Raw genomic sequence first — 27,136 nt, forward strand, 5'->3', positions numbered from 1 at the left:
TATCTTCTATTTCAATACGAAAGCACGATTATTTCATACAATAAGGCCATAATATGTTACATAGGCCATGATATTAATACTAATAGATATTTCGATTAATAACCATCTTCATATAATTACAGTCGTCATCATCTTTTAAATTTCAAAGAACAGGTAATCTCTACAAATAAATTATTTAGTAACAGAGATTATCTCAGAAGGCTAAGTTTATTTTTTTTAGACCTATAAATCATTTTGCAACATACAGGCAACTTGAACACAGCCTAAAACTTCAATATTCAAAGAAAACCTGTTGTAAGTCATAATCTTATTTTGAATATGTTGACCAACCCGAGGTTGCATGTTGTTATGCGCACTATCATTGACGGCACTGCTAACCTAATCACACCGTGCTTTAAGCTAAGCAATGTAAAAAAAAATTAATAATAAAAATCTGTTCAAATCACACATTACGAATTATATCAATGCATAAAAGGGATTATATTTATATAACCATAGGGAAAATAGTGCTAGCTTTGAATTCGCTAACTCGTGGACATACATATATGGCATTGGAAATAATAATAAAAAAAAAAAGTTGAACACTACTTGGCAACGTTACGTTGAGGCTGAGATTTTGGCCGATACAAAAAGAATCGAGTCGCCTCTGATTTGAGCATGACTTTACGTACAAAGAATAATGAGTCTTAAACGGAAACCGTGAAATACCATCACCTTTTAAATTTTGATCAATCCCGGCATTTAAATTTCTTCCGGCTCCTTCATCCTATCCACTCACCCTATTCTTCTCACACCGGAGGAGGGGGTAGAAGGTCCCCCTGAGAGACATCAGTGAGATTTCGTAAGTTATCAACACACACACGTTTCTCCTCATAAGATTGTTTTATTTGTTATTAAGTTTCTCAGAAAGCTTTTATTAAAATATTTTGTAATTTCGTTATTCACAGGGATGCCCCGGAAGCCGAATTGGTTTGTGATTGCGGACTTCGCTGGCTGACGCAAGCAATTGCCGACAAGCAGTTCCGACTGTCGCCGGGAACAAAATGTTTCCGTCCGAGGTCTCTCAACGGAACGCAGATCAAGAAACTCTCTCCACAAGAGATGCAATGTCGTGAGTATTCATTCGTGCACTCTCTCTCTCTCTCTCAGATCGTAAATATCAGAATGGTTGCATTGGTAAAGTACATAAAATTCAAATCATTTTCGGTTTCGTAAGGTTTACTGAATTTATGGGGATATCTCTATCTCTCTCTCTTCTCTTTATTATTTCTATTATATTATTATAAATATAGATGAATCTATATATATTATATATATGTAGTATATTAATATATATATTATATATATAGATACTATATAGTATATCTATATATATATATATTGTAAGTACATATATACATATTTATTTATATTGTTTTCCTTTTATTGTTCCTTCACTTTGAGATTGTTTTACGTATTATTTAGATCTGTGTTGCTGTGTTTCTTGTTTCTTATATTATGCTGGCCAACTTTGAGAAATATTTTTGTTTACCCCCAATATTACTGGATTCAATCAACCGCGAAATCTGCAGATCGAAGACCAGTAACACCAAGTAAAACATTTAAGTATCAGCAGTCTATATTCCTTCTATTCTCGTTTCGTATCGGAAACAGTCAATGTCTGCTGTAGCGTAGGCTATTCGGTTCTCTACTGCCTCTCCAATAAAGTCGATCGTCTCTGCCGTGTAGAGCTGGGTATATGCATTTAAATTTTCCAAGTAAAAAGTTTTTTTTTTTTTTCCTTTCACTTTCAGAATGTTAGACAGAACTTGGTCCACCAGATGCAATTTTTGGGTCGTGCAAGTTTTCCGCGGTAAAACAAAGATATTCGTTTGTGGGATGTCATTTACATTTCTCATGAATTTCTTATGGTTCACGGAACATTTTATTTTGACATCTATCACGCGTAAAGAATTTGTATCAAGTTGAGAAAATTAATAACGTGTATCACCTCCAATTCAAAGGTCATATTATTAGGCACCGAACCGCTTCATTTACATACGATTTCTATGTGATGTAATATTGATAGATTTTCAAAATAGGGCTATATTCCATTAACGTTTTCCACAACAGATATTGCCTTAAGGGATTATTGGAATGGTGTCTCGCTTGATCAAATAGGATATTTACATCTTTAGCTATTCTATCTTCGTAATCGTTGTTGAAGCGATGACGGCTTCTATTGTTTTTTCCCCCTAAGTAGATCTTGAAGTTGTAAGCACCTTTCCTCCATATCTTTGTAGACAGATAGAAAGATAGGTAGATAAAATATGCAATTTAGGTCGAAGGCCAAGCGCTGGGAATTATGATGTCATTCCGCGGTGAAAGGAAAATTGAGAGCAAGAGATATCAAAGGTGTAACAGGAAGAAAATCGCACAGTTGCATTATTAAATATTGTTAGAAGAGAGTAGAGAGTAAGATGGAAGAATGAATATGAAATTAGCTACAGTAAAAAGAATGAAAGGGGATGCAGCTAGGGGCCGAAGTGACTCTGCAAAGAACCAGAAGTAATGCCTACAGTGCACCGTGTGATGTGCACTGACTGCACTACCCCCTACGGGTCAGTATCTTTATAGTACTTTTATTCGGTATCCAGACATCCAAAAGTTTTCGTCATATACAATTTTGTTCCATTGATGGCTTCCATATCCTTGTTGAGTAAACCATTTGCTACATGGTTCTTTTATATTATATGCACTTTGAAGCTTAGTGGTTGTGACTGTGATCACTGTTTAGTTCCAATTTATTTCCCGGTCTGCTCACATAATTGTTTGTTTGTTTGTATGGTGTTTTTACGTTGCCTGCTCACATAATTCCTTGGAGTGTTCTCGGTAGGAAGTGATTTGTATTCCATATTTATCGTTTGTTGTTTAGTTTCGTGAAAACAAATAATTTTAGTGAACTCTTCTCCTCTTTCAGCTGTAACTTACATAGTCGATGAAAATATAATTCATATAAATTGAAGGATTATTGTTTCACCGGCATAGAACCAAATACATCCACAGTCCTGTACTACTACGATTTCAACTGCAGTGTAATTTCAGCCAGGAACTGCTCCTCACAAACGTTCCCGTTCACGTTCTCTTGGCATTTATTCTGTAATCTCCTGCTTTTACCTGCAAGTTGATTCGTCTGCTTTGTTTGAACAATTTTGTAGTCAATGGAGTTGTTTGTTCGTTTGTATGGTGTTATTACGTTGCATGGAACCAGTGGTTATTCAGCAACGGGACCAACGGCTTAACGTGATTTCCGAACCACGTCGAGAGTGAACTTATATCACCAGAAATACACCTGTCACACCTCAATGGAATTCCTGAGAATGGAACTCGCGGCCATCTCGGTGGCAGGTCAACACCATACCGATCACACCACTGTTGAATACTGTGGAGGTTTACTGCAAGAGGGTTTAGCTCAGTTATTAAAGGTAGACATTTAGTGTCGGTTGGTGATTTTTCTGGCGCCATCCTCTTGCAGCGCCATCCTTTTGCGAGGAAAACAGCACATTGATAATATCTCGTATTGTTGTAATTTATCTTGTTACCAAGACAATAAAAATGTTTCCTTGTAGCTTTTTATGTATATACACATAACCACCATGATTTTCAGATGATTTTTAAAAAAATAATCGCATATAACATCGATTTTCCTTGGAAAGCCGAGTTCATCACACTGAACTGTCTCTGATGTGATGGAATGTGTTAACATCACGCACCAGCACGCTCGCGCACCCGCTAAGGTAATATAAAATGAGGGTCAGTCCATAGGTATGCAGCTGTAAGGATAATTTGTTTAGCTGAAATACACCGGGGTGGACAGCTGTTGTAGTTTGGGGTTTCGAGACAGAAGGATGGAGAATGGAAATTGGTGGGATTAATTTAAGACTCTAATTCCACAATTTTTCCCCAACTGGCTTTCCTTATGAGGACGATCAAATTAACTTCCGAGTCTTGGCGAGCTACTTAGAGAGAGAAGTTAGGGAAGAAGGGACCCTCTTGGTAGGGGAAGATAACGAGTCTAGGGGGAAAAATACAGGGAAATTAGGGTGAATTGTCTGAGAGAGAGAGAGAGAGAGAGAGAGAGAGAGAGAGAGAGAGAGAGAGAGAGAGAGAGAGAGAGAGAGAGAGAGAGAGAGAGAGAGAGAGAAATGTGTCCGTGTTTGTGCGCGCGCATATTTTGTATTTGTGTTGTCTTTAAAATGTTCATCATTTTTTTTTCCATCTACAGTCCTCTAAAACTTTGAAAAGATAATGGTAGATATTTTTTTTATCCAAAAAGATTTAAACCTAATATTGGTTCCGATTCCTTTAGTTACTTTAGTAGCCAAACGGCAGAACTTTTAGACACGGGTGTGACCATATTGTGAATACGTTAATTGCGCTTTTAATAAGAGAAAATGAATGCCATTTCTACCATGTATTTTTGTTTCCTTTTCAGTAAGAACATACTTTTGACTGGGAAGGTTTGCAGATAACTCTATTTATCCGCAAACACCTTCGCTCAAAATAAGAATCTCAGATGTCAATTTACTTTATGCTTTACCTTTTTATCTGTCATTACCTTCAGATGGACCGGGTCTCTCCGTGGTGGAACTCGAACCCGGCCTTGATCAGGTGGTGTTCGCCGGCGACTCTCTCAGGCTGCGTTGCAGGGTGACCAGCGCAGAGGAAGGTCACAAAGTTTGGTGGGTGAGGGGTGACGTTCACCTCGTGCCTCGTCACCCGTCTACAACCGGATCTACGACGGTAACGGGTTACTTGGAACAGCATCATCAACACCAGCAACGCGGAGGTGCCGTCATCAAGACAACTTACCTGCCTGAATCCATCGAAAGGTTTGTATTTTTGCTTCGAAGACGATCTAATTAAAACAGTTCCCTTCACGCTTAGATGAAAGTACAGGTGCTATATCAGATAAAACGGTATTTTATTTTGCTGAAGAAGGCTACTTATATATAGCATGAACCCAAATAAAGGTTTCTGTAATTGAACCAATTATCCGGTAAGCAGACCTTTTGCAGTATGAAGTATGATTGCAGACGTATATGCTTTCTCTAAATCAAGCTTTGACGCGTAAAGTGTCAATAAAAGTTCTAGGGTCTACAAAGCCATACAACAGTGACAAGCACCAATTTCTATGGACACAATGCATCAGATCTTAACACGCACATATACAGTATATTTATATGCTAACATCAGTGCCATACATTTGTTCACAACATCCTTTTACTTGATATGTTATTTAAATTATTTAAAACTAAAAATCCTAGTGGCATGCAGGGTATGTATGTATGTATGTATATGTATGTATAGTATATATAAAGGATATATATATATATATATATATATATATATATATATACACATATATAATATATATATACATAAATACATACATACATTCAGTAGATAAGAGTTCAGTATGCATATAAAATTATCGGAGTGAAATAATGATTAGCCATCGGTATTCATAAGACATGTTTCCCTTCAAATACAGCATGGTCGAAATTAAGGAGCTGAATGGCACTCACAGTGGCGATTGGTCATGTCTAGTCCAAGGAGAGCAAGGAAACCATACAACAAGTACCATTAGCATTTATGTCATCACCCATGACACCAGATATTGCCCAATGAATAGTAAGGATTGTTGCTGTTTTGCTGCCTCTAATTTCTTGCACTTTAAAGTTTAATGTAAACATGATACTGTCAAATTAAATTTTGTTGTACGTATGTATTTTGAAGTTTAATGCAAACATGATTGTCAAAACTTTAACCTAACGTGTAAATTTATATATAAAGCAACTCTTCTTGTTAATTTGTATATAAACCAACTCTTAATACGTATTTCCTTTTAAGAAAACAGTAAGTTGTTTCCATAACAGTCGGCGTTTAATTGTTCCTTTTCAGCCACAAGTAATAACAGAGGCTCATATGTATGGCCAAGAACTGTAGCTGGAGTAACGGTAGAACTAGCCTGCGCGGGATTGTTACCTCACCTTAGGGGTAGTTCAAAGTATCCTACAAAGGCTTCTTTAAAGGCAGCGGCCGCAGGTGTAGCCATCTCGCAAGCCAAACATGCCTGTTCTCCTGAGGGCTACTGGGAAGGATTGGACACTTCGGCATGTCCTTTTGTGTCGGAAACTACGAAAATCCTGGAGCAGTTTGCTTCCACCAATATACCAGCCAGTAAAACAAGTTTGGCCGACTCCACCAGGAGCCTTCGCAACTTCACCCGAGATGGCAAGATCTTGAGAGATCCAATGGACATTATCTTCTTAGCTAAAACTGTTGAACAGTATACTAGTTTACTAGGGGCTCTTTCAGGACCCAAGGAGACAGCTCTCGTGCTCATTGAAATTATCAGTGCTTCCATGGCTGCCGCTCAAGGTATGTGTGCACAGGGAGTTTTGCTTGATTAAAAATACGAATTTAGCTTCTTAACTGCTGAAAAATAATTTATGCTTTCGTTGTCAATATCCCACTACAATAAAAATTTTAATCATTTGGTATGTTACATTAAAAAATGTATTTTATTATTGTCTTAAATTATGTAGATTATTTTATTAAAGACTTTTGTGACTCTAGTCAGTGAAATCAGTAAGATTTGGTTTCTATTGGTAGAATATGGGATTTAGTTATCTCCAAGGAGACCACCACAATATTTATTGTGCCTTTCAATACTTTTTAAAAGAATATACAGATGTTTTTGAAACTATTTCTAGCTAACAATATTCATTTATAATTTACCTTTCAAAAGAAAAAGTTTGTGATTGATGACCCATTTTTTCCTCTGGTACATACATGCATAATTTTTTATTACTTTATAATGTTTAAGCATTTAGTTGTAATACTAGGTAGCTTTATGAAAGTGTAATGTTTTATGATACAAAAGCCCCTTAATCATAAGATGCCTAATTCTGTTTAAAACAATCTCAGTTGCACCAGCCTAATTTAACTTGTTAACTTTCTTACTATATATGGTGATAACTCATTACGTTGTGATTGTGTGAAGTAAAGGCACTTCTGCAAAAGGAGTTTGCCTGATGCCTGAAGGGTGACTTTCTCGGCTTCTGTGAGCTCCTTGCAACAGACAATGATGAGGAAGAACATTTTGAGGAAGGGTCTCCAGTCAAAGATAGCCTATCTCATTATTGACTTTATCTTCAAACTCCTTCACTATATCTTCTGGGAGTAAAGGTACAGGATGTAGGGAACATGATGTCTTGAGCTCATGAGGATCTGTTGGAGATGAAAAGGTGTGTGAGATACCTGAAGGACTTGTTCCTCTTTTAACCATGTTTCATAAAAGGTACAGTGCCAAACTGCTGTGAAGAGTAGACTCTTCTTAGTAGGAAACCATTCATTTATTATTTACTGTGGTCTTTGTAGATAAATTCTCTGCAATAATGGCTCTTGCGCCACCAACAATTCATTTAGAGATTAAGCTGCAAGTTAGACTCCCTGTAGAACCTATCAAATGTAGCCCATTCGTGGAATATAAGAACAACAGCATGGATGATTGAATCATGAATTTTAGGCCCTAAAGTCAAGCACTTTGGCACTTTGAGCCATTCAGCACTAAACTTTGAGCCATTCAGCACTAAAGACAATGAAAAGAGGTTGAACAGCGAGATGAAAAGGAAGCATGAATGCAGGTAGAGTGCAAGGCTAAGAAATGGGTGCAGCTAGTGGCTGAATATGGGTTGCAAATATTCTATGAGGTGCACTGAAGGCACTACCCCCTACATAGTCAGGGCAATGAAGCTTGAGTTAATGTTGCAGGGATGACCTGGGCAGTAATCTTTGTCAGTTTAGCAACAAGTTGGACTGTCTTCAGAATTTCTCAAATACTACATACAACCTATTCTGAGGTGGCCAGAACAACAGAACTTGGAGTAATTGTAATTAGAATGTCCTGGCAATAACCTTCATTGCTACCAAGTGTTTCTTAGATGAATAGTTACAGTCTTTGATTTTATAAAATTATGTCAGCCTCTGATCTGGAGGGATAAAAATTACAGAATGCCATTAGATGGTTGTAGCTCCTAGTGGTGCCTCAGTCTATCATGCTCAATAAAACATTGTTGATATATCCATTGAGATTGATTCCTCTGTGGGTATTTCTTAGCCCCTAGTCACTTATCCCTCTCTTTTTCCTACTGCAGTTCAATGACTGATGCTATTTTTCAAGGGAAAGATTCTGTATAACCAGTCCAGGCCTTTCATGAATGATGATTCATCTTGCAAGGCCCAAAGATCTGCTGGATCCTTTTCTGTTTATCACCAGCACAGCCTGGTCCTGAGAGTTTTTTGTGACTATAGCTGATTTTTTTTTTTTTTTTTTTTTTTTTTTTTGTGGTGGGGGGGGGGGGGGGGGGGGCTGTTGTGGCTGAAGGTCCCAAGGTAGTAGGCATTGCCATCCGCTGAAAAGTTATTTGAGAATTGGAAGGAAAGGGCTCATCTTTTGGCTTTTGGAGGAGGCTAAATGGTCTTTGAGGAAAGGGATCATATCTTTAAGTAGGAGGCCAGTAGAGAAGGATCTCCTCCTGTCTATGGACTTGAGAATTTGAGATAGGTGAAATACCTTTCATGTTCCCTTTATTGTTTGAAGATTTCTTATCCCTTCATTGTAATGGAGAATCAATAAATGAACAAGCAATCATGGCGATAAGACATTACTAGTATATATAATTCACAGGAACAGTCGACCATAAGGGACCTTGTCTATGATTTTGTTGATCTCCAAGATATTTACTTGACCACTTAATGTAGTGATATCTTAAGTGGTTCCTCTTCCTTCAGGCTGGAGGAGTTACACCCTGAGTCACTGGTGGAGTTCTAGTGGCCCTTTGTCTCTGTTGAGTGTTTCTGACAATAAAGATCATAGCCAAGTTCCCTGGTTGTGTGGTCTGACATTGAGGAATAATTGAGCATTGCAACTCGTGATTAATTGGAGGGTAAATTCCTCCTGCTAGTAATAAGTGGATGAAGCAGTGGCTCCATATGCAGGCCCCACCACCTAAGTTGCACTGTATCCTCATGTTTTAACCCAATGGAGAATTGAGGCGTAAAAGACAAGATGACACAAAACAGAATGTCAGTTGAAATGTGGGAGAACATTATTATGCCCAACAAATTGGAAGTTACAGGAACATGATAAGTGAGAGCAAACTGCTCCTCACAAAACTTAGCATATGGAAATTCACTCAAATTTGCAGCAGCAGGAGATGGATTGTGTAAAAATGCAGAGAACACAGAAGTAAGTGTATGAATTAAATCACAAAGCAAAAAGAAATTCAACCAGGACAAGGGCTGTCACAAGGTATTATCTTTCCAAAGTAAACAGGGAGAACAATGAGAAGAGCCATTATCATTATGCAGTCACACATTGAAATGAGGGTAGATGAGGTGTAATGGATGAAGACACCATCATACGTAATGGAAGCAGTCTGTTCTAGCTTACTCATATTGGTGAGATTGAGATATTTTAAAAGTTTTGATCAGACTATTGTATTTTGAGGTTTGGAGATTTTTAAAAAATTGTAAAACATGCTTGCACCTTATTCAAAAGACAACATACGGAAATTTTTACCACATTGAGCTATCACATATTTTATCCTTTATTTCATAGATTTGTTGTATGCTGCTGAAGTCTTGGATGGAGCTTGTCAGAGGCTGGTGAAATGCCTATGGGAAGTAGCAAATCACTCACCCAAGCTGACCCGAGCACCAGCACCTCAACTAGAGATGCACCAGTTTGCCCGACAACCAAGCACTTTCTCTGGCTTGACTTGCAACTGGTATCGCCGTAGCCCACACAACACAGAGAGACACTTTCGGTGTAATACTCATAATTACTCAATGTTATACAGGTAAGGGACCCCTTTCATGATGATCGCTTATTACTAAATAGCCGTTTTTTTCCTTTTTCCTTTTTTATTGTAGTCGTCATGGCTGAGCAAATGACTACATGATGTACAAATTTCATTGGTGAAATTGGCATTTATTATTAGCCATTTTATTTCAGTGCACTTTATTTTTTTTATTGACTTCAAGTTGTATCTAGCAAATGGTCTTCGTCAAGCAGAATTGTATGTTCAGCAACATCTGAATACCTCTTGGAGAATATGTTTGCCTAGTATTAGTATGTCTCGTCCATTTCAAAGTTCGTATCAAAATGGTGAGATCTGTTCCATTATATATAATTAATAAACTCTCCTTTTAGGTAATGTAGTAGTACATATTGTTTATTTTCACTAAAAGAAATGCTTTATCATCTGTTACAAGAGGAAGTAATACTTTTAACATAGCCATTGTGACCAATGTTTGAAGGAAATTTCTCAGTGCTCATGATGACAAGGGGTATGATTTTCTTGTACTTTTATCATAAATGTACAAAGCTCCAGTATTACAGTCAGATCTTAATTATAATACTGTTTTTTCATTAGGAAACCTAAAGTAACATTTACATACTTGCTCATTTTCAAGTTTGAACTAATATAATGAACCTTAAACTACTTTTAATGGTATATTACTCTGAAAAATTAATAATGTTTTGCTATACGTATATTAAATTTTTTGTCTTAACAGATTAATAAAGCATTAGATGGAAAACACAGTATGTGCTATTTAATTTACAAACTTTACAGCTACCCCTTATTTTTATTTGCAGTAGCGAGGATGAAATTATGGATGCACAAATCCAGGTTCCTTCTAGCTTGTTTCGGAAAGAGAATCTGCCCGCAATGAATTCATCAGATGACCTTGAGGAATCTGCATCTCAGTCTTCTGTCCAGCTACAATTTTTTGTATATCAGACTGCAAACCTCTTCCCAAGAGTGATGGCAAGCAAATCTGACACCTGGGAAGTCACTTCTCCAGTCATAGGGGTACGTGTTAGTGATCAGGACGAGGACATACTACTTGATGATCATGTCTACATAACTTTACGTTCTGCTATTTATAGCCATAATATTATGCCTGTTTGGTGGAAACGAAATGCTTCAGGAACACAAGGGAACTGGACCAGTGAAGGGTGTAAAATTGAACAAGAATGGAACTCTCTGATAGTCTTCCGTTGTGATCGACTAGCTCATTTTGGGCTGTTACAAGACATGGCAGCATTACATCGAAGTCAAGCTGGTGCCAGAGGTGCAGAATTTAGGTTAAGTGCCCCAGGAGTGTATGTGGGAAGTGCTATATGCATTTTGTTTTTAATGGCATCTATTATTACATGGGCAGCAAACCATCATTGTATAAATACAATGAACAAAAATAAGCACTCCCTGATGAACACATGGATTGCCCTTTTGCTCTTAGTGACACTTTTTACAGTAGGCGTTTACCAAACTGAAAATCAAAAGTTGTGTCAGGGGATAGGTGTTGCTCTTCATTACTTGACAACATGTGTACTTCTCTGGATCATAGTAACTGTCACCAACTTGTACAAGAAAGTTACAAAAGCACTGAGACCTCCTGTACCAGTGGAAGAACCCCCACAAGACATTCCTCTTCCTCCAAAACCCATGCTTAGGTTTTACCTTGTTGGTTGGGGCATAGCACTTATACTATGTGGTATATCTGCAGCCGTTAATCTCCAACAGTATGCTGGCTACAGTTATTGTTTCTTAGCTTGGGGACCAAGTTTAGGAGCATTTTATGCACCTACTGCTGCTCTTGCTTTCATCTTGTCTACATTTTTCCTTTTAACCCATTGTATGCTAAGGTCACACCGCACTACATACAATGAAGCTACTGGAGCCACAGAGACAACTGAGTTAGAACTACTGGATGCCAACTCACCCAATTCTGAAAATGTAAATCCTGGGGCTGAAGATGAGCTGAGTATTGCCTCACGAGATACTACTGTTAGTGTATCAGATGGCCAGCATAGTCCATTAACACAACTGAGGGCTCATGTAGTTACACTTTTATTGTTCATTTTGACATGGGCAGCTGCTGCCATTACAACTGCTGCACCATTTGCCTCTGTTATTCCTCATCATAACACCATCTTTAGCATTATTTATGCTATTTGTGCCAGCAGCCTTGGTATTTTTATATTTGTATTTTTTTGTTTTAGTAGAAATGATGTTTGGGATGCATGGCGCGAGTATTCTTGTGTCTTTGCAAGGCAAAGAAAGGAGGAGGAAGAAGTTCATTTAACAGCACCTGTTAACAACAGTGGTGCTAATCACATTGTACCATCAAATAATCAGGCCTGTGGACCTGTTGGAGCTCCAAGTACCCATAGTCTTGAGTCATCACAGACTCACCAAACAAACAAGTCATCTTCAGTTTCTCAGAGCATTCTTACATCAAACAAACCTGAAAGTCTTAACAAGGCATCTAATAACTTACAACTTTTAAGTTTAGGCACCATGACAAATGACCTCCATTATGCTCCAGAAATATTTTACAATCCAAAACAAGCTGGAGTTGCAAAGAGGTTTTTCCAGAAACAGCGCCTTCGTCAGATGGTAAAACAAAATAATCTTGAAGTTAATAGAACAGATAGTGATTGTAACTCTACTGTTTACAAGCCCAAAATTTCTCGATCTAACAACTGTGAACCATCAAAAAACAACTTTGATCCATCTTGTTTAGGAGCTTCAAGTAAAGTAAACAATACCAACATACATGTAGACTCAATGTATGGTTATATTCCAGCTGAATTCCAAAAGGGTGGTGGTAAGCATGCATGCAAGGATCCTACACCAGAGGTACTGTGTGTACTGGGACCCAACACTGACACTACCCCTATGGTTGGTATTTACCCAGCTATGACTTCTGGTAGAGCTGTTGAAATTGATCGTGGTTGGTCTACTATTCCAAGAAAGCCTCGAGCTTATATGGAAGAACCTATCAGTCCAATGAGAAGAGTTGGATCATTTCCAAGTATTGTTGAAGAAGGTAATTTGACCTCCCAAGCTACAAGTCAAAGCTCAGCTTTGGAACAATTACCTTACTTACCCCAAGAGTTACAGCAGCCACAGCTATTTAACTATCCAGTTTTAGGGCAGGCTCCAGCTATGATGCCTCAGCCCATGATTCCTTATCATAACTCTCGACATCATCAACCTCATCAACCTCATGTAAATGATGATGCTTTAGCTAGAAAAAACAGAAACTCCTTCAACTCTGATCTGACAGAAAGATCTGATAATATTGGTATTCCAAGAGTAGATCATTCGAGATTACCTAGACATCATAAGTATCGTTCAGGAAAGGAGAGACCAAGACCAGGTAGACCAAGGCGCAGAACAACTAGACCAAAGGGAAACTGTGCACTTGATGATAAAGATGACTGGACAGATGATAATACATCTCCTATTATAATAAACCATTTACCAAGTGGGGAACCTGGAACGATGTCATCAGAATCTGACAAAGATGGAATTCCTCATCAATTCATACCTTATCCTCAACAAGTTCATGGTATATCCCCTACTAATGCACAACATGCAGTACTTCAGACTAGTCTTGACCCTCACTCACCCAGTATGAACTCAAAGAAGTCTGTGGAAAGTGCATGTGTTGACATGTCTTGGCCACATGTTATGAAGTCAGGCCTTCCTGTAGGTAAGCATGGAAGAGAGAGATCTGAAAAGTCTAATGGTCAATGCCACCATTCTTACCCTTCAAATCTTGATGATCCTTCACATCTGGCCATGGGAACCAGCTGTGAAGATCATGGCGATGAAGACTGTGGCGCATGGGATAGTGAATGTGGGGATGTGTATTGGTGTGGTGGTGGTGAGGAACGAATTAGTGCTTGTGAAGTCAGTGGATGTGAAAACTCCAGTCTATGTGATGGAGCATGTGGAGCTCGGGATGATCTTTGTGGGAGTCCAAGTAGTGAGGCAGGAACCAGCATTGGTGGAGCTAGTGTTGACCCTGCTGTAGGTACAAGCCCCAGAGGTAGTGTTAATATATCTGATTCTCCCTATGACTCACCATTACATCGACTTCATCAGAACACTCCAGATAGTGGGTCTTTAGACTCCAGTTTACTTGAGAGTCCAGGTAGAACAAAGTATGACTTCGCATTTGATAAAGCTGCACCTTTTCACAGTACTCCAAAAGATAATGCAGAGTGTGTTGCAAATGATCTTCCAGAGCAAGATTTATCAATGACTGACAAAAGTGATCATCACCTGGAAGTGGAAGATCCTGATGCAGATAGTTCCAGTGATGTGAACAATAGCAATTTGTGTGTGACTGGGATGAGTACAATGGATACTGTGGATTCATTTGGAAATTCTATTTTTTGTTTAACAAACAGTTCTGAGGAAACTGTACTGAGAAATGATGGTGAAAAATCCTCAGATGGCCAGAGGATGTGTAGTGATGATGAAAGTAATCCTGGCAATGATAAAAGTATGAGAACTGACAGCCATGAAGGTACAATAGATAGTGAACTAGAGGAAGGTGAAACAAGCAGCAGCAGAGAAGCAGAATCTAATCCAAAGATAGAAACGTGTGTGTAGCTAACTTTTTTTTTTTTCAAGAATTGTATCAAGAATTGTACAGTATTTATATTTTAAAAGTTCCTGTTTGTGGCATTTCTTTTTATATGCATTGTGCTATTTCACCTAAATATTTTCTATGTACAGTCTGTATAGATACGTAGAAAAAATCATTTGTACAGTTTCAATATAGATTTATATTTCTAATTGATATGTGTAAAATATATGGCTCACTTTGAACATATCAGCCAGTTACAAGCTTTTATAACAGTATTCATATGTGTATGAATCTTTAATTGTATAACCATACAAACTGTTATTTTATTATGATACAGTGAAGGCGATGGGTTCATTATTAAGATGAGAAATGTAGGCTTTGTTAGTATCACTCTTTTCTACATAAACATTTGATTTTTGAGACATGAAGTATGGTGGCATTCTTGTCTCCATACTGGGAATAGAAAAATATTCTTCATACAAGGCGTTGTTTAATGAGAAAAATAATAAACGTGGTAAAAATACTAAAATGAACAACTGAATGCATCAGAAGTTAAAATTTGGGTATGTAATAGCGAGAATGCATAATAAATATTACACCCGTGTAAATGAAATGGAAAACATCAGAGGAAAATCACATGTAACACATTTTCAGGGGAAAATAATTAATTTTTTTTTTATTAACTTACAGGTTTTTTTCAATTTACTTTTACTTAATGGGGAATAGACAGACTTTTGTGCAATACAAATGGGGATTAGCCTTCTGAATTTATGGTTTATAATTTATATATATATTATATATGTAATGTATTATAGTTAATACTTAATACTAAACACAAATTTGAAAACACTGTATCTCGTTGATAAATGCTATTAAGTAATTTTAATATTTCAACCAAAGATGTTTTGAAAGCTTGGGGTACAGAAAAATTAGTGTTGGCCAGTGCATTCTACTAGGGACTGGTGAATGTGACATCATGTCGCCAGGCAGTTAAAGAATCTAACTAACAAACTTGACAAAAGACGATTGCCTGAAGCACGAGGCATACTTAAGACAATGTCATAACTAAAAAGATTTCCTTAAGACAATGTCTTTTAACTAAAAAGAGACTTAAAATTTTATGTACAAAGTATGAGCAGTTTACAGCCTTTAATAACCTAATGAAATGTCTGTAAAAATAGAGCAGCATAAATAATGAAACTGACAAATTGGATAACATTATTCTTGAAGGAAGTACAAATCTGATGGAACTATCGAAGTAGGTTAATGGTAGGAATTTCAGTGAAACTACCTTGCTTACAACACAGTAACTAGTTTTCTCCAAATTTTGTTGCATATCAAATACACAATGCAAAAAGGTACCTAGGCATATAGAAGTTTAATACTATTTGGTAAGAATTTCAAATTGCGAATCATTTTGAAACCAACACATAGTGACGATAACATTAGCCGGTGATATTTAAAATCACATTATTGTACTGCATTTTCCTTTTCTATATTCGTTCTAAACTTATGATTTCACCAACCATCTGTTTAAATCTTGGTCGTAAATGGCTAACTGACAGTCCCTTGAAAAAGTAGTCTCTCTTGTAGTGAAACACCTAATAAGCACAGTTTCTGCTCACAAACACATTTTATGAAACACATCCATATGTAAATGTATTTTTTCATCAACTTTCCCTGGTGACTTCAAGTGTATTTTCATTTACCTTTAATGATCTTCTCATGGAATATAAACATTTATTATATTGATTTCATGAGCTTTAAATCGGTATAACACAATACACAAGCTCTCAAGACTGAATAATACAGTGTATCTTGAAGAGAAAATCTATAGTGATTAAAGTTATTCATGAAGGTAAAGTTGTATTATAGAATAAGAAATACTTTGTATTTTCCCTGCTATATAGTACTGTGGTACTGAGAAATTATTTGAATTTTAACTCGAATAAACAGTTGCTGGAACATATGTTGAAGCTGTTTTCAACTATTCACTGTCGTTTGTGCTTTATGGAAGAAACATGAAAAATTTCATTTTCGTTTAACTGCACATTGTACTTAAAATATATTTGTTTCACTCACTTGGTTATAGTACTGTTTTCACTTAAGTTTTCTTCTTTTGCATCACATTCTGATAAACCCAGGAGTAAATGTAGTCCATGGGAATGCATCTTACTATATGAATTAAGAACCATGAAGTCATTAACAATTAATTTGATTTTTATCCACGAACTATCTCCCTGTGTACAATATTTGTAAAATTCTATGTGATGCTTTTAAACTACTGTAATCATGTTTATTGTGCAAGTTCGACATTCTAGAGAGAATCAACTGGTAGTTGGTTTTTTTAATGTCATGAAAATTATAATGCTAAAATGTTACACAATCTGATCCTAATGAAGAGAGCAAAATAAATTTTTAATCATATTGTATGAGTAAGAATTCAGTGTCCTAAGTAAGGAATAACGCAAAGCATCAAACTGTTACTTTCATGCACAATATATGACAAGCACCATTAATATCCTCACATTCTTAACTGTGAATTATTCCATATCACACCTCACTCAAAAAAGGGCTAATAACCTCGTAGATTTTAAATATCGACGATCTTTGGAAGACTAGAAGGTAAGAGAGAGCCACTCATTAAGTTTCACTGTATTATTCAGTCTCATTAGTTGACAACTTTCCATCATGAGTTCTTGGTCATTAACCTATTTATCTCAGGATATTTTTGTATGTAATGATTATTCTGCACTGCACTTTCAAGAATATACTTTTTCTGACATAGCCTAACTGTACAGCTGATGAGCGTATCCCATGTTTCAGATAAACTGTATTTAATTAAAGTCATTTGTAAATATGGAATGATGTGCAGCTGATTATAGTATGAATCTGATTTGTATAATATAAAATAAAAATGTAAATTTTTATTTTTGTTTTCATCAACAAAACCCTGTTTCCCAATTATTATTATGAAGTCATCAGTGTCAAATTTGCTTTTATGTTGACGAAAGCAAGATTGGCAAACAAGTTCAAATCAAGCTCTCTCAGTTCAAAAGACGGAGACGTTTGTATCAGTATACAACTGTCAAATTAGTGTATTCAGGATACAGACACTAGAGTTTAAACTGACTCTCATAAGCAACCTATCTCATTGAAAAGTAATAATACATACAGACTGTTTTCTCTTTACATCACCTCTACAAACCCTCACAAGCATAAATACTGTACCGTAAGTACTCGTAAACCAAAACCGGTGAAATTCACTTATTTATCATAACCCACAACAAACTGAACCATTAAAAAAGAATGGGTCCATGGTATTTTCAACAAATCCAGGAACATACATGGAACCTATTGACGTTAGAATGGTCGTACTTTTTTTTAATATATGCTGTGGTTAATGAAAGATGCAAACCTTGTTCAACCTGCTTGTAAAATGAGTGAAGAATTCCTCCATCACAGAAGTTACGACAAATAAAAGAAATTCTTTCAGTTTCTACCAAAGACCTTGACCTTGTACAATAGCTGTGGTTCAGGGTCATGACATCCTTTGGTCAAAGGCAACCTTTGTGTAAAGACTGTGCTCGTGGTATTTATCCTTTGCAGACTAACGGCCCAAACAAAGTGAAAGGTAGAGTGAACAGATAAGACAGCACCTATAAACCACAAAAATTTGTTTAGTCCTGAAATGCATGGTTGCTACAACCCATGTTTCAAGGCTATGGTCATGGAAGGAATTTTAAAACTTTTTACCTTCCCTTGAACTTGAGCTCTGTAGACACTGAATAACCGAGATACGTTCCAGTGCTTGGCCTAAACCTCATAAACAAAACACATCAAAACATACTTATGCCATCTCTAAATGACCTTAGGTCAGTTAGAACCTCAAGATCTTATGCAACCTCTCTAAAATAAGAGCGTGTAGAATTCTTGCATTATTAAGTTATGACTCTGTTTATGGAACGTCCAATGATCCTAAGCAGCCTTTGCATCAAATGCGCCTTTAATCATCCTGTACGATGCTATAGGGTAAAATACCGAATGGCCGGCCTCTACCATAGCGCGACCACTTTCCCGAAAATCGGAAATCATGGCCTTAATTTGTGACTTGGGAGAAAAAACTTACTTCGAGAGGATAGTAGAGGTATCGAGGTGTTGCTTCGACGGACGCTGGCTCTTGACTAATGTCTATCCTGGGTTACAGGTCGTGTTAAAAGTACTTTTTCGGGAAGGTGGTCGCGCTACGGTAGAGGCCGGACATTCGGTATTTTACCGTAACCCGAAGTGTGTGTAACAGATAGATCAAACAAGAGACAAGACGACGCCCTTCCTATAAGCCACCCCAAACGATGTCTGCATAATCTCATTTCAGCAGGGAATTGCCATCAACACCTTTGTAACAGAACCCCTTCGACATGCCACTCACTTTGCTTATATCACCATCCACACTCCATAAAAGTGCAGCAATTTGTCACATTAGGAATTCCAGAACTCATATATTCCTTTTATTATTATAATGTGGAAAGACTTTCATGACATTATTACCGCTGATGATGACTAAAAGTTTATAAAGGGGCTGTAATACTCATTCAAAACGCTTTAGTCTTATCAAACCGTATACTGCTATTGTTCGTTCAATTTCCACAATAAAAAACATGTAGCCCAGAAGCAAATAAACTGTCAAAATCCTGTAGAATGCTGCAAATGGGCTCCCTCACTCATGTGCCCCATTTAGTTGCTTTACATCCAGTCACGACCATTTTCTTCGACTACAGACCGAGCAAGAGTTTTTTCAGTGGTCTTGAGATAACGTTCATCTGCTGAAGGGCGCACTAAATCAAACATGATATCCTTCTTGCTTTCATACATCCAAACTCAAGTTTCCATAATTAGCATAAACGAAAAGACACCCTCACAAATGGCATCAGGAGAAGAACGTCCTTAACAAGAGCGAGTGAAAAATGAGAGAGTAAGGGGACTCGCGGAACCAACAAGATACTTACGAGTACGAGAACGATGCGAGCTGCTTTTTTTTAGCAGATCAAACGCTTGGGGTTCTTCAAAGCCAGGGCGGTTGAATACCTGCATTGGAGAGAGAAAGAGAGAGAGAGAGAGTCAGCGTTCTTACGCGCCCGCAGAGGCAGGGGTCTCTTCTAAGACCCCCTCCCCACCTCCTACCCCTCTCCCCACCCACTTCCCACTAAAGATGAGTTTCCTTAAGAGGAAGAGGATGCTTTTCTGTTGGCGGCCAGGGAGAGCAGGGTGAATGGAAACGCAGGTAAACACCAAGCCTGGCGAAGGCGTCGTCGAACAACATCAAAGGACAAAATATTGAGGCGAAAGTAACGCCCCCCACCCCCCCCCCCGCTCTCTCTCTCTCTCTCTCTCTCTCTCTCTCTCTCTCTCTCTCTCTCTCTCTCAATCTTGTTCGCGCAGTTTTACATTTTTCGTACAGAGAACATTAGACCGAAAAGTTGCAGTCTTTCACTTCTGAACGTATCTCATTTACTTGGTAGGCCACTACGAAATAATGGCTGACTTTCGCATTAAGCAAACCCCTTCCAGTATGGAGGTAAACGAAGTACCCAACACCAAAAGAACGTTAATAAAGGCAAGTGAAAATGCAGAAAGGGTCTGCAAATTGCTCGGCGCGCCGATAACAAAGCCGGAATTTTCATGAAATCTATCATCGGAAAAGGATCCCACGTTTTCCATTGTCAGCGTCTTGCTGCAGATTTGGGATGACGATAGGAATGGATGGATGAGATCGACAACAAACGATCAATCTTCAGTACCGATGGAGAAAAAAGAAAACAGAAAAGTAGAATGGAAAACGGCAGATTCAAACGATCACTGTTCACGCATAAAAAAAGGCCACAAGCATATGCTAAAAGTAAAAAAACGATTACAGTACGTACTTTGTACTGGAAAAGACAATGCAATGCACGCGAACGTTTGCTAAACATAAAATCTAAAAAGGCAGAAACAACGGTTAAGTAACTTGAAAGCAGAGGGAATAGCAGCTCTGCAGCATTGTAAAAAGCGCTGTAATCCTGAAATACGAAGTCCAGACTGCTAAGACAAGCTATAAATGCAAAGGAATATCATGAAAGAACAAAACAAAAGCATTACAGAGAATACGAGAAAAGACAATTTATACAAAATAGGGAAAACCAGTAAACTGAACAGCAAAATAAATAAAAAGTCCATAAAATAACTGCACCACAAGACGACAAGCGGAAAACCGATTAGCCTTAATAAAACAATATAGATAAGAAGGCACGAACGATCCACGAGAGACGATCCGAATCGTAAAGTATGGCATCAAAGAACCGAGACTCAGCAGAAAGTTACGGCCATAAAAAGAAGAGAGGAAACTGTACCTAACTTCCCTCTTATAAGAAACCTCCATTTTTATGCAGTAGGCACACTCCGTTTCCTATATCGGAAGGAAAGGGAGGGCTGGGGATTGACTGGGGTGAGGGGGATGGGGGAGGGTAAGAACAGCCTTGACACTAAAAGCAGCTGCTCTCAATGGGACAGAATTTACATTTAAGAGTTGCGACGAAGACGGGGAGAGAGAGGAGGAGATGAGAAGATAATCCGATAACATATAAATCGGTTTCGTCACTTCCCCATTTTTCTGAAAGCAGCTAAAGCAAACTCTCATTTGATTTAGAATATAAGACTGAAGAAAAGCTATTATTATATCTTTGATATTTCTGCTGGCTTTTCAAGATATTTCTATTTAAAAGATTAAGAACGTTGCCAAAAGCTTCATGGGCCGATACCTGCGTTTGTCGCGGTTGCCTCTCTTCATCGGATACTACTTCTCAAGCACAATGGTATACCAAACAATACAAAAGCAATAAGGACAATAGCGCACCGTGTGTTCGCAAGCTCCTATCTCAAATAAAAGCTTTGCCAAGCCTTGTTGAATTGAGGATGCAGAAATATTATTATTATTATTTGTCAATGCTCAAGAAAAAAAGTTAAAACGGCAATATAAAAGAACCAAAACAGGTATAAAAATTCTTATCTATAAAACACTCATTTTAATGATATCTCTCTCTCTCTCTCTCAGTAACAGCAGCGTATAAAGCAATGACGACGGAGACAAGGTACAAAAAAAAAAAAGTTACGTTTCTCTTACTCTCTCTCTGATGCGCACACACACACACACACACACACACACACACACACACACACAACAATCCACCTCCCCGCTTACATTTGAAAAGTTTGCTATCCAAAAAGGACACCTGAAAAACTCGAATTCAACTCCGCCCTTTTTGAACCGGTCTTGGAACAGCGGACCAAATAGTTAAGAAACTCCTAAATGTTTTTTATCTTTTCGAGGGGCTGGGGCAGGAGGATGGAAGACACGAGGAGGAGGAGGAGGAGGAGGAGGAGGAGGAGGAGGAGGAGGAGGAAGAAGAGGGAGGGAGGGAGGTGGAAGAAGGGAGTGAATGAGAATGGAATGGAAAAGTGCGAGACATGAATTGGAAATTTACTGGCGAGTTTTAACCGAATTTCAAAACTTTCTTTTCTCTTCCCGCCTTCGATAGGTGTAGGAGAGAGCGAGAGAGAAAAAAAAGCAATTTACAATCTTATCATCGGTGACGCGTTGGAGGGAAAAAAAAAACTTCTCCCTAAAGCCATAGTCAACTTTGATAAACTTAGGTGAACTTTGATTAACCTTAAGCAGAAGTTTTCACCTTTGCAGTGCGGGAGGACCTGACGTAAGGGCGCCACTCTATTAGGATGGAGAAATGAGTTTACTTTGCGAAATGAGTTTCCTGTGTGAGCCGCGCCAGGCACCGAAGCGATGGCTGCTATAAAGCGAAGACAGTTCGTTCTGGAGTTGGGTGACTCTGTCTGTTTGTCTTCGAGAGAGAATGAAGAGAAAACTTGCTTTTATTTTTTTTTTTTACGTGATTGCACGGGGGAATTGTATACGCTTGGCAAAGAACAGTGCCGTCGGAAATAATCTAGACGACTTCTGTACAAAAAGGGTCAATATTCTGACCTATTTTCAAATTTAATTATCTTCATTTTAAACCATTCCTCTTACTTTTTTTTTATTTCGTTTAGGTTGTTTAGGTTGTTATTTTGGATGTGAATATGGCCGAAAAGCTTAGCACAATGCCTGGTTCATAAGCCACTTTCAATAAAGTGTCTAATGCAAAGTTCATCATTGTCCTGGGCTTCTCATTTAAAGATTTGCTTATGAATGAAGACCCACTGATTCCTAAGCCATATTTGCAGACAAAATATGCAAGAAGTAATGTTTAGAACGATGAGCTGTTTTTCTTCCTTATCTGGTAACAGTGGCATAGTCACATTCCATATACATAAAGTGGTTGTCAAAACAGGCAATGATTCTTTATGGTGTGCGTGTCAGGATTTTCAATTGCACCTTCACTAATGTCTTTGAAAACAACAGGCAGCACAATTACAGTAATTTGGAAACCTTATATATATTAATTCTTAACCAATAAAAATATTAGCGATTCTTTCCGGACTAAGGTCTTACAGATTAGATGAACGCTTTTTGTTACAAATAGAAAAAAAAAAAAAAAAATCCGCTGCTTAAGATTTTTTACCTTGTTTTAATTTCTTATAATGTGTCTCGCCAAGAACACAATATAAAGGACTGAGATTTATTCACATGCTTTTGGACCCAGGCTGAGAGATGAACATGACTCGGTAACAGGCCCATTTGATCATCTATTATGGTACTACAGATTACGTTAATATATGATCACGAATCGTTTTGTAAACCTTTCCCACTTGTTCCATGGAGGAAACACAGAGCGTAGGTGTGATGAATTATTTTATCTATCCCTAAAAGAAACCAAAGACCACATTTCTTAAACGGAAATTTTATAGGGAACAGAAAACCATAAGCAAGGATGAATCAATATTTGGTAATTCTATTAAAACATGAATGATGTTGAAGGTAAAAAAAAAAATGTTTAGACAGAAAAAACAAAGACTACAGCATTAAAAGAAGTGAAAAACGCCCACAGGCAAATTCTTTCATCGAGATTCTCACCAAGTTTTGAAAGATGTGTCAGCTTTAAGAGATATAAAATTTACAGATCTCTATTCCACGTTCCATATCTTTATCTCTGTTCCTTATATTAGTCTCTCTTTGTTTACAGCTTTCTTTCATGGGAACGATTCTAAACTAAAAACAATTTATTCATAAACATAAACAAATACAAACTTCAAGGTATAATCGAAGCCGCTGCCTGAAAACTAACGCACATCAACTACGTTCCCCTCAAATTCTTTTACACTCAAAACTAACACATATTCAAAACAATAAAACAATCATTTGACACAGAAAAAAATATATATACAAAACACTGACCTGCAACTACCTCCATCTACTACATGCAATCTAAACCTGCTGTCATTTCCAATATCAATGTCTGCATTCCCTCGCCTCGTGTTTCCTTCTCCCTACCCATCAATCACTCAATTTTCCAATTACATATTCCCGAAACAGTTTCCCCAATTTCCTTGTCACGTTCTCTATTTCTCTTACATTCAGCAATAGCTCTGCTCTGCTCTGTCTCTCTCTCTCTCTCTCTCTCTCTCTCTCTCTCTCTCTCTCTCTCACAGTACCTTCTCTGTCATTATTGGAATACACAATTCATTGTTCATTCATGAATTAAATGTGGGTCTCTGATCCAAAGGGTATGGTTATTTTCATGGCGTGTTTACAATGCCGCCCCTTTTACTGCTTTTGTTCTCTCTCTCTCTCTCTCTCTCTCTCTCATGCAACAAGTCCTAAACCTTAGGTAAACTCCCCCATCGGATTCATTAGGTTGTAAATCCGGATTAATCTCTTAATCCTTTTGTCACACCAGCTTATATCTAGGGAAAAGAAAAAAAGGGGATTTATCAGAGGGGGGCCGTTACAGGGAATGGTAATTTAAAGAGGGATTTATGGGAGTTACGGTAGGGGAATCTTAAATGGGAGGGGAAAGGAACGTTTACCAATACAATTTCATATACAATATATATAATTATATATATAATATATATATATATATATTATACGTAATATATGCATATATATTATATTCCAAACTGTATAACCAAGAACGTAGAAACTTCAAATGCTAAACTATAGCAATCATCACTTCACTTTCCTTCCAAATGCCAAGGGAAAGAAGATAAGTGTAGACTTATTCGGATTACAAAAGGTCTGCCTGCTAATGCCATCCAGACATTCCCTAGTATATACTCTTGAACATCCTCTAATCCTTCACGCATCCTTTTGTGACATCCTTCCATCCCAAGTCATAACACGACTACCTGTTTTAAGCTTAATAGCATACTTCACGTATCTCATCCTCACATTTTAAAACTTTTTAGTTCACATGAATTCTGTGGAAAATTCAAATCCGTAGCTTCTATATTTTACTTGCATTTCCAGCCATTAATCATTAGTCACTTTAATTATAGTTATTACTACTTCTGCTTACGGGTGTAATCTTTTCGTTAGTTTTTATTAATCTCTATAAAACTCTTCACTCAACACTCATAATAATAATGTAATAATGTCCTACACAGCTGCACTGTCCTCTCATACATTTAATACCGCACACTTGCCAAATTCCTTCTTAAAACTCTCAGATTTATTTACTTATCACCTTGAAACACCAGGTAAGTTTCATTTAATACTCCCTGCACAACTGGTCTTCCTTTCCCCTGACAATCCTCATCAATCCATATCAAAATATATTAAAAAACCAAGGACAGGCACTTCTTTATTCGGCGCTACTTTTGACGGCTTATATAGTTACTATCTTGTATGCTATCCTAATATCTATCAAACGCAACCCTACGACCATAACTTTTGTTTATACCAAAGATCTGATAGCAGCACAAGAGGATAATTACTTAATATTTTTCAGAGTAAAATACTTTAGAGGCAAACTTTCACGAAAGGCAAAAACGCCAAAGTTGGGGTTATAACTCGCGCTAAATTTCCAAGCTCGAAAAATGGCAGAGATAATTAACTGGAAACGGCAGATAAGACGAACGACCCAGTGCACAGCGCTACGAACCATTCTAAGAGATATTGGCTGGGATGCTGTAGGTGACAAACTGCGTGATAAGAGGAGATGTATGTGGCTCGAAAAAGATGCTGAAGGAGATAAGATGCAGAAGATAGGATGCTGCTCTTCGTTAAAAGGGTGAGAGAGGACTGGAGCGTGTTGGTACGAGAGGGTAAGACGACACAAGTTAACGAAGACAAGAGAGAAAATAAAAGTCAAAGGAAACATAGAAAAAAAAAAACTTTTCAACATACCAAACGTACGAAAGCGCATAAAACTGAATAATAGTATATCTCAAAAAGGAATTACTGAAAGAAAATACAGAAAACTTTGAGGGAAGCACCATCAAGCAATTTTACACATTTAACTTCCCACACTAAAAACCGGGCCGAGTTCCCCCGACGTGCAAAAGTTAGAACTGCCTCCATTCTGACAACCAGGAATCGTATACCACTTTATTTCAATAAGTCACTTGCAACATAACATCAGCATCGGCTTCAAACGATATTTAACACGGATACGGGGCAAAATATAAAATTAATTCCATACCTCTGATAACATAATATCGAAACTACAGATATCAAAGGAGAGGAAGAAATATAGATACACGAGAATTTACTAAAAAAAAGCGTAATTATTTAAAGACAAATATGCAAAGAAAAATGGAAGCTCACATAAAAATAGGAAATACTGCGAATAAACAGTATTTTCATGGGTATTAATCAGGCGACAAAAATAAGTTAACAAATATACAGCCTTTCTGAAAAATGAAACTGAAGTAATAATTGAACTTGTAACAAAACTCACTGGTAATGGGTTATGCTTTTGTATGTGCAATCCTGAAAAAAGTGTTATCCCCAATTCATTTTTTTTTTCTCTTTTTGTGTGTGATTCTAATTCGAGTGCCAACCTTTTGCAGAATGAAAAGTTACGTCATTAAAACAAACCCCAAAAAGGGTATTTGAAACATTGAGCTTTCTATCAATCAAGATTTATTTAATCAAATATATAAATAACCAAAACAAACGTTCGGGTTCGCTCTCGATACTGCAGCAAAACCAAAATTTATTATTTTTACTGAAAAGGATAAACCGATATACGTATAAGACAGGCTGTGTACTATAGAAACAGTACAACATAATTACAAGTCTACACCGTGTGTGTATGTATGAGAGAGAGAGAGAGAGAGAGAGAGAGAGAGAGAGAGAGAGAGACTGGAGTCCATTCATTTTAAGAACTTACCTGCACGAAAATCATCCATATTCGTAAGTAAAAAAAAGAATTGTAAACGCATGTGTAATATTCCCTTGTAATATCCAATGCTCAAGTTTGTTAAGAATCCTTAACATCACTACCTTGAAATTAGTCAAAGACCCCAAACAATAAAAACTACAAGCCTTCATCTTAATTGAATGTTATGTAACTAATAGTTAAATAAGATCAATGGAAATTCACTTCCTTTTAAATAATCATAGTAAGTTCTTGCATATGTTTTTAAGGTCAAACAAGGCGCGATCCGACCTCCAGCTTACTTGGCGTGCGTGCTGAAATCC

At 37.4% G+C, this 27,136-nt stretch overlaps 2 protein-coding genes across 4 annotated transcripts in view; one reads left to right on the forward strand and one right to left on the reverse strand.

The window, feature by feature from the left end:
- The window catches only part of LOC135195018 (adhesion G protein-coupled receptor A3-like), a 506,010-nt gene extending 490,487 nt beyond the window's left edge, over positions 1–15,523 (forward strand). For all 3 annotated transcript variants that reach the window (XM_064221310.1, XM_064221312.1, XM_064221311.1), the window contains 6 exons: positions 948–1,111; positions 4,604–4,871; positions 5,534–5,673; positions 5,944–6,423; positions 9,668–9,908; positions 10,709–15,523. In XM_064221310.1, the coding sequence (XP_064077380.1) occupies positions 948–1,111; positions 4,604–4,871; positions 5,534–5,673; positions 5,944–6,423; positions 9,668–9,908; positions 10,709–14,525 (5,110 nt within the window). In that variant the 3' untranslated portion in view covers positions 14,526–15,523. The remainder of the gene's footprint in view (positions 1–947; positions 1,112–4,603; positions 4,872–5,533; positions 5,674–5,943; positions 6,424–9,667; positions 9,909–10,708) is intronic.
- Positions 6,538–27,136, reverse strand: part of LOC135195019 (queuine tRNA-ribosyltransferase catalytic subunit 1-like) — a 310,854-nt gene continuing 290,255 nt past the window's right edge. The window contains exon 11 of the transcript XR_010310050.1: positions 6,538–7,275. The gene's annotated coding sequence lies outside the window, so the exon portion shown is untranslated. The remainder of the gene's footprint in view (positions 7,276–27,136) is intronic.

The sequence above is a fragment of the Macrobrachium nipponense genome, chromosome 15 (assembly GCF_015104395.2).
Source record: "Macrobrachium nipponense isolate FS-2020 chromosome 15, ASM1510439v2, whole genome shotgun sequence".
NCBI classification, from domain to species: domain Eukaryota; kingdom Metazoa; phylum Arthropoda; class Malacostraca; order Decapoda; family Palaemonidae; genus Macrobrachium; species Macrobrachium nipponense.